The 6,059-nt window shown below is 49.5% G+C and overlaps 1 protein-coding gene across 1 annotated transcript in view; it reads left to right on the top strand.

Moving 5' to 3' along the window:
* Window positions 1–689: 689 nt before the first annotated feature.
* The window catches only part of GANAB (glucosidase II alpha subunit), a 13,711-nt gene continuing 8,341 nt past the window's right edge, over window positions 690–6,059 (top strand). Inside the window, exons 1-12 of the mRNA XM_012810636.2 lie at window positions 690–869; window positions 1,302–1,367; window positions 2,181–2,250; window positions 2,706–2,793; window positions 2,887–2,983; window positions 3,230–3,410; window positions 4,003–4,156; window positions 4,345–4,580; window positions 4,663–4,789; window positions 4,895–4,974; window positions 5,202–5,345; window positions 5,474–5,570. Coding sequence (XP_012666090.1) covers window positions 1,336–1,367; window positions 2,181–2,250; window positions 2,706–2,793; window positions 2,887–2,983; window positions 3,230–3,410; window positions 4,003–4,156; window positions 4,345–4,580; window positions 4,663–4,789; window positions 4,895–4,974; window positions 5,202–5,345; window positions 5,474–5,570 — 1,306 coding nt within the window. The 5' untranslated portion in view covers window positions 690–869; window positions 1,302–1,335. The remainder of the gene's footprint in view (window positions 870–1,301; window positions 1,368–2,180; window positions 2,251–2,705; window positions 2,794–2,886; window positions 2,984–3,229; window positions 3,411–4,002; window positions 4,157–4,344; window positions 4,581–4,662; window positions 4,790–4,894; window positions 4,975–5,201; window positions 5,346–5,473; window positions 5,571–6,059) is intronic.

A 6,059-nucleotide genomic window follows, 5' to 3' on the forward strand; every position in this document is an offset into this window, starting at 1 on the left:
TGTCTCAGTCTCCCAAGTAGGTGGGACTACAGGTGCCCACCATAACACATGGCTATTTTTTGGTTGCAGTTGTCATCGATGTTTTAGCTGGCCCAGGCCAGGTTTGAACCCGCCAGCCCTGGTGTATGTGGCTGGCACCCTACCCACTGAGCTAAGGGCGGCACTTATTTTATTTATTTATTTTTTTGAGACGTTCTTTTACTCTTTTGCCCTTGGTAGAGTGCCATGGCCTCACAGCGCACAGCAACCTCAAACTCTTGGTCTTAAGCAATTCTCTTGCCTCAGCCTCCCAAGTAGCTGGGACTATGGGTGCTCACCATAATGCCTGGCTATTTTTTTGTTGTAATTGGTCATTTGTTGTTTTCGGTGGCCAAGGCTAGGTTCCAACTTGCCAGCCCTGGTGTATGTGGCTGGCATCCTAACCACTGAGCTGTGGGTGCCCAGCTGAATAGTCATTTTTTTTCCCTCACTAATCTGAAATGCCACTTCTGTTACATTTCAAAGTGAGGATTCTTGGGTCTTTTTGGGGGGTCTTTATGTGTTCAGTATTCTGGGTTCCTTTGATCAATTTGTCTATACTTGGACTGTTACCACATTGCCTATTGCTCTTAGCAGGCCCCACTTCTGAAGTGTAGTGACTACTTTTGGCTCTTTGTACTTCCTTATATTCCTTTTGATCTCTTTCCCAGGCTTTCTATCTCTGGCCGTGATGATAACAGTGTGGAACTAACCGTGGCCGATGGCCCCTATAAGATCATCTTGACAGCACGGCCATTCCGCCTTGACCTACTAGAGGACCGAAGCCTTCTGCTCAGTGTCAATGCTCGCGGACTCTTGGAGTTTGAGCACCAGAGGGCTCCCAGGGTCTCGTGAGTACAGAGGTTGTGGCTGCAGGGAACATATTCTGAAAGACCCTAGGGTGTTATGGGGTCTGGCGTTGGGTTCCTGGGAGGAGACAGGGTGGCAGGACATCTAAGTAGGGGCTGGGGGCTGGGAGAAGCTGTCTGTTAGGGAGGGTAGAAATCAGACCTGGGTTGCAGTTTTCTCCATTTTCTGTACAGACCAGGAGGCAGTCACTTTTGTCCCTGAGCTGTACCTGGGGCATCTCCTCCCCTCTTCCCCTTCTCACGTCATCACATTTCCCAGATTTATTTTCTTCCTATTTATTTATTTATTTATTTTAGTTTCTTTTCCCCCCCATCTCTGGAAGTTTGTCGACTGAAACTCACTTTTATGTTTCTGTTTTTGTGTTGGTTTTGTGCCTCCTTTTTCCCTTCCCTACCCATCTCCTCCTGCCCCAGTTTCTCGGATAAAGTTAGTCTCACGCTCGGTAGCATGTGGGATAAGATCAAGAACCTTTTCTCTAGGTAAATCCACGGCCACTGGTACTGTATCTGTTCCTCTGCCCTTACCCACCCTTTACTTTAGCCCACAGGGGTAGGGACCCCAGCCCCTTCCATGCCTTGCCCATTACTCGACTTTCTTTCCTTAGCTCTGTGCTGTGTTTTCCCCCATTTTCTGTTTGCCTGGCTGGGAGCCCCCTGGGAGAAGGAAGAGAAATTGTTTAAAGTCTATAAGGCATGTAGGGAGCTTACTGCTTTGCCAAGGGGTGGGTGGAGAGATGCTGCCTGTTGCTAGAGATACTACTGGGGTGCAGCTGAGGTTCTAGGCAGAGCTACTTGCCAGTTGTCCTTGAAAGCATTCTTTGGCAGAACCTCTTTAAGTCCCTGTGTATGTCTGTAGAGGCTTGGTATAGTATGACCCATTTGCCTTTGTAAAACCCTGTGTCAGGCCAGGAGGCTGTTACCTAATAAGGTCATTTGGGGACCAGAGTCTCTCAGTGGAGGCAGCAGAACCATGATTGGCATTCAGAACCCAGACCCCTGAACAATCCTGCCTGTCTCTTTTGGGATGCTGGCAGAGGCTGGTGATTTGGGCCTATGTGTGGAAAGCACCTCCTGGTGGCATTTACTCCTTATTTCCCTTTCTCATTTCTTTCCCCATCCTTTGCCAGCTTACCTGCTCACTAGGGGTCCCTCTCCAAGCTTTAACATTCAGTCCCTTCTTCCAATGCCTTCGTTCCTTTGGACCCTTGGCTCTCTATTCCCCTACCCCTCCTTCCGCTAGCCCCTCGTCCCTGTCCCTTCTGGATTGGAGCAGACAGCTCTCCTACCTTCCAGGCAAGGATCAAAAGACCCAGCTGAGGGTGATGGGGCCCAGCCCGAGGAAACACCAGGGGATGGTGACAAGGCAAGTCGGAGGGTGTGGGTGGTTGGAGGATAGGGCTGGCTGAGAGGTTGGATGGGAATGGCCCACAAGAAACTTGAGTTTAGGCTCAGTGCCTGTGGCTCAGCAGCTAAGGCGCCAGCCACATACACCTGACCTGGCGGGTTTGAATCCAGTCTGGGCCTGCCAGACAACAATGACAGCTGCAACTGAAAAATAGCTGGGAGGTGGGCGCCTGTAGTTCCGGCTTCTTCGGAGGCGGAGGCAGGAGAATTGCTTGAGCTCAGGAATTGGAGGTTGCTGTAAGCTGTGATGCCACAGCATTCTACCCAGGTTGACAGCTTGAAGCTCTGTCTCAAAAAAAAAAAAAAAAGAAACTTGAGTTTAGTCTTGCCATTAGGGATGGAATTTAGAAAATGGGAGTGGGAAGAGAGAGAACTTGTGTGTGATTGGGTAGTGGTCCACTTTCCTCCTTACAGCTAGAGGAGACCCAGGGGAAGGCAGAGAAAGATGAGCCAGGAGCCTGGGAGGAGACATTCAAAACGCACACTGACAGCAAGCCATATGGTGAGGGGCTGGGATAGCCTTGGGCAGGGGCACAGGGAGTCCTTGTGAAGCAGCAGCTCTAGAACCTGTTCTTTGCTTTTTTTCCCCTTCCAGGCCCCATGTCTGTGGGTTTGGACTTCTCTCTGCCAGGCATGGAACATGTGTATGGGATCCCTGAGCATGCAGACAACCTGAGGCTGAAGGTCACAGAGTGAGTCCCCTGATGACATCAACATTGGGTGTGGAGGGGCAAAAAGAAACTGGGGCATTGGGGAGCTGTGCATGAAGATTGTATACTCTAGACAATCATGAATCATGTCTTATGGTGATCACAAAATCTTCTGAGAAAGGGCAGAGAAGCCAGTTCCTATTTCTTACCTATGTCTGTGGGATAGGGGTTGTATGTGCTGCAACCTGGGGCCAATTATCTGCTCAAGCCTGTCTTGTCTGTCTACAGGGGTGGGGAGCCGTATCGTCTTTATAATTTGGATGTGTTCCAGTACGAGCTATACAACCCAATGGCCCTGTATGGGTCTGTCCCTGTGCTCCTAGCACACAACCCTCATCGGGACTTGGGCGTCTTTTGGCTCAATGCTGCAGAGACCTGGGTTGATATATCCTCCAACACTGCAGGGAAGGTGAGAGCAGAGGCACAGGGTGAGGAGGGAGTGAGCTTTCCAGGCTTTGAGACAAATGAGTTATGCTAGGGGCGTTAGTTTTAAAAAGTCTGGAGGATAGCCTATGTGGGTAAAAGAAGGGGCCTTGGGCCTGATGTGCATTTGAATTCCCCAGTCACTCCCAGAAGACACATATTAATGGAGCAGGTATTGCCCTCTCTGGACTGAGGGGATACACTTAGTACCAGTACATTGTGTTCTAGGTAGGCACTCTTCTAGGTGCTGGGGATGTAGTGCTAACTGAGGTTTGAAAGATCCTGACTACCAGGGAGGAACACGGCTGTTAATCACATAACAAAGAAGGCAAGATGAGTTCAGGGGTGGTAAGTGGTAACTAACAAAAGACAAGAAACAGTTATGGGGTGGGGGTTGGAGGCAGTTTTGTTTTAGACAGTGTGGTCCAGGAAAGTCTCACTGAGGAGACAACATTTAATCTCAACCAAAGGGATTCACAGGAGCTAAGTATGTGTGGACTCTGAGGAGAAAATTGCGACTTTAGTCTTGGGATTGATGCGAGGGCAGGTATCTGACCTTTCTCTGATTCCCTATACAGACCCTGTTTGGGAAGATGCTGGACTACCTGCAGGGTTCTGGGGAGACTCCACAGACAGATGTTCGCTGGATGTCAGAGACTGGCATCATTGATGTCTTTCTGCTGCTTGGGCCCTCCATCTCTGATGTCTTCCGGCAGTATGCTAGTCTCACAGGTACATGGTATCCCTGCTGTGTTAGCAGACAGCCTCATTTTTCTGCCTTCTTCTTCCTGAGGGGTGATTCTGTAATTCTACATATTTTCAGATGTCCCATGCCCCAGCTTATACCCTTCAGCCTCCATCAATTTCTAAGTATTGGGCCTGATCCCCATTGTGACCTCCATCCCTTGATGAACTTACAGGGACCCAGGCCTTGCCTCCACTCTTTTCCCTGGGCTACCACCAGAGCCGTTGGAACTACCGCGATGAGGCTGATGTGCTAGAAGTGGATCAGGGCTTCGATGATCACAATCTGCCCTGCGATGTCATTTGGTTGGACATTGAGCATGCTGATGGCAAGCGGTACTTCACATGGGACCCTAGCCGTTTCCCTCAGCCCCACACCATGCTTGAGCAGTTGGCCTCCAAGAGGCGGAAGGTAACATGCTTGGTCTTCTCAGGCTAAGGCTGAGGCATAACGGCCCTAGAGAAGTCTGACCACCCATATTCCTTGCTCCTAGCTGGTGACCATTGTGGATCCCCACATCAAGGTTGACTCTGGCTACCGAGTTCATGAAGAGCTGCGGAACCTGGGGCTGTATATTAAAACACGGGATGGCTCTGACTATGAAGGCTGGTGCTGGCCAGGTAGGCAGGCCCAGAATTGGGGGAGAGGTGATTGGGAGATTAGGGAGATAGAACAGTGGCTCTTTTCCCCTTAGAGGGTTTACAGCCAACTTTAACCTCTTCCAGGCTCAGCTGGTTACCCTGACTTCACCAACCCCACTATGAGGGCCTGGTGGGCGAACATGTTCAGTTATGACAATTATGAGGTAGGGAGGGCTTTGCCCTGGACCTGCATCTATCTTTCTCACTCTGCTACCCTGAATCAGTCTTTCTCTGCTTGCCAACCCCGTTTTGGCAATGTATCAGAGGGATTTGATGATCCTGGGAGGGCCCTGAAAAATGTATCTTTTTATATTTCTAGAAGTTTTTGCTCTGACAATATCCTCTTCCTCCCCTCTGTCCTTCTGGCCCCATTTTCTACCTCTGTTCCCAGGGCTCAGCTCCCAACCTCTATGTCTGGAATGACATGAACGAACCATCTGTGTTCAATGGTCCTGAGGTCACCATGCTCAAGGATGCCCAGCATTATGGAGGCTGGGAGCATCGTGACTTGCATAACATCTATGGTCTCTATGTGGTAAGGGGGAGCCAGGAGAGTTGGTAGAAAGGGGGGAAACACGGCCCAGAGACTTGAGGCCCAGGGAACTTGCAGATAACAGCTAGCTTCTGGTCCTCACTCTTCCTCTTTGTCTTCTCCCCACCCAGCATATGGCGACAGCTGATGGGCTGACATTGCGCTCCGGGGGCATAGAACGTCCCTTTGTCCTGAGCAGAGCTTTTTTTGCTGGCTCCCAACGCTTTGGTAAGATCTAGAGAATGGAGTTGTGGCAAAAGGGTGTGAAGGCCAAATCAGGAACCAGCGCCTGGGCCTGGCTCTCTGAGAAATCTGTCTACACATACTGTATCCTCCCAGCTGTGCACTTTATTTTTTATTTTATTTTATTTTAGATTATGATTATTATTATCATTTATTATTTTGAGATAGAATCTTACTTTGTCACCCTCAGTAGAGTGCTGTGGCATCATAGCTCACAGCAACCTCAAACTCTTGGACTCAAGTGATTCTCTTGCCTCAGCCTCCTAAGTAGCTGAGACTATAGGTACCCACCTCAATGCCCGGGTATTTTATTTTATTTATTTATTTTTGAGGCAAAGTTTCACTTTGTTGCCCTCAGTAGAGTGCTGTGACATCACAGCTCACAGCAACCTCAAACTCTTTGGTTTAAGTGATTCTTTTGCCTCAGCCTCCCAAGTAGCTGGGATTATAGGTGCCACCACAATGCATGGCTAT

Source organism: Otolemur garnettii, unplaced genomic scaffold, assembly GCF_000181295.1.
Source record: "Otolemur garnettii isolate 467f Iridium unplaced genomic scaffold, OtoGar3 scaffold00140, whole genome shotgun sequence".
Lineage (NCBI taxonomy): Eukaryota > Metazoa > Chordata > Mammalia > Primates > Galagidae > Otolemur > Otolemur garnettii.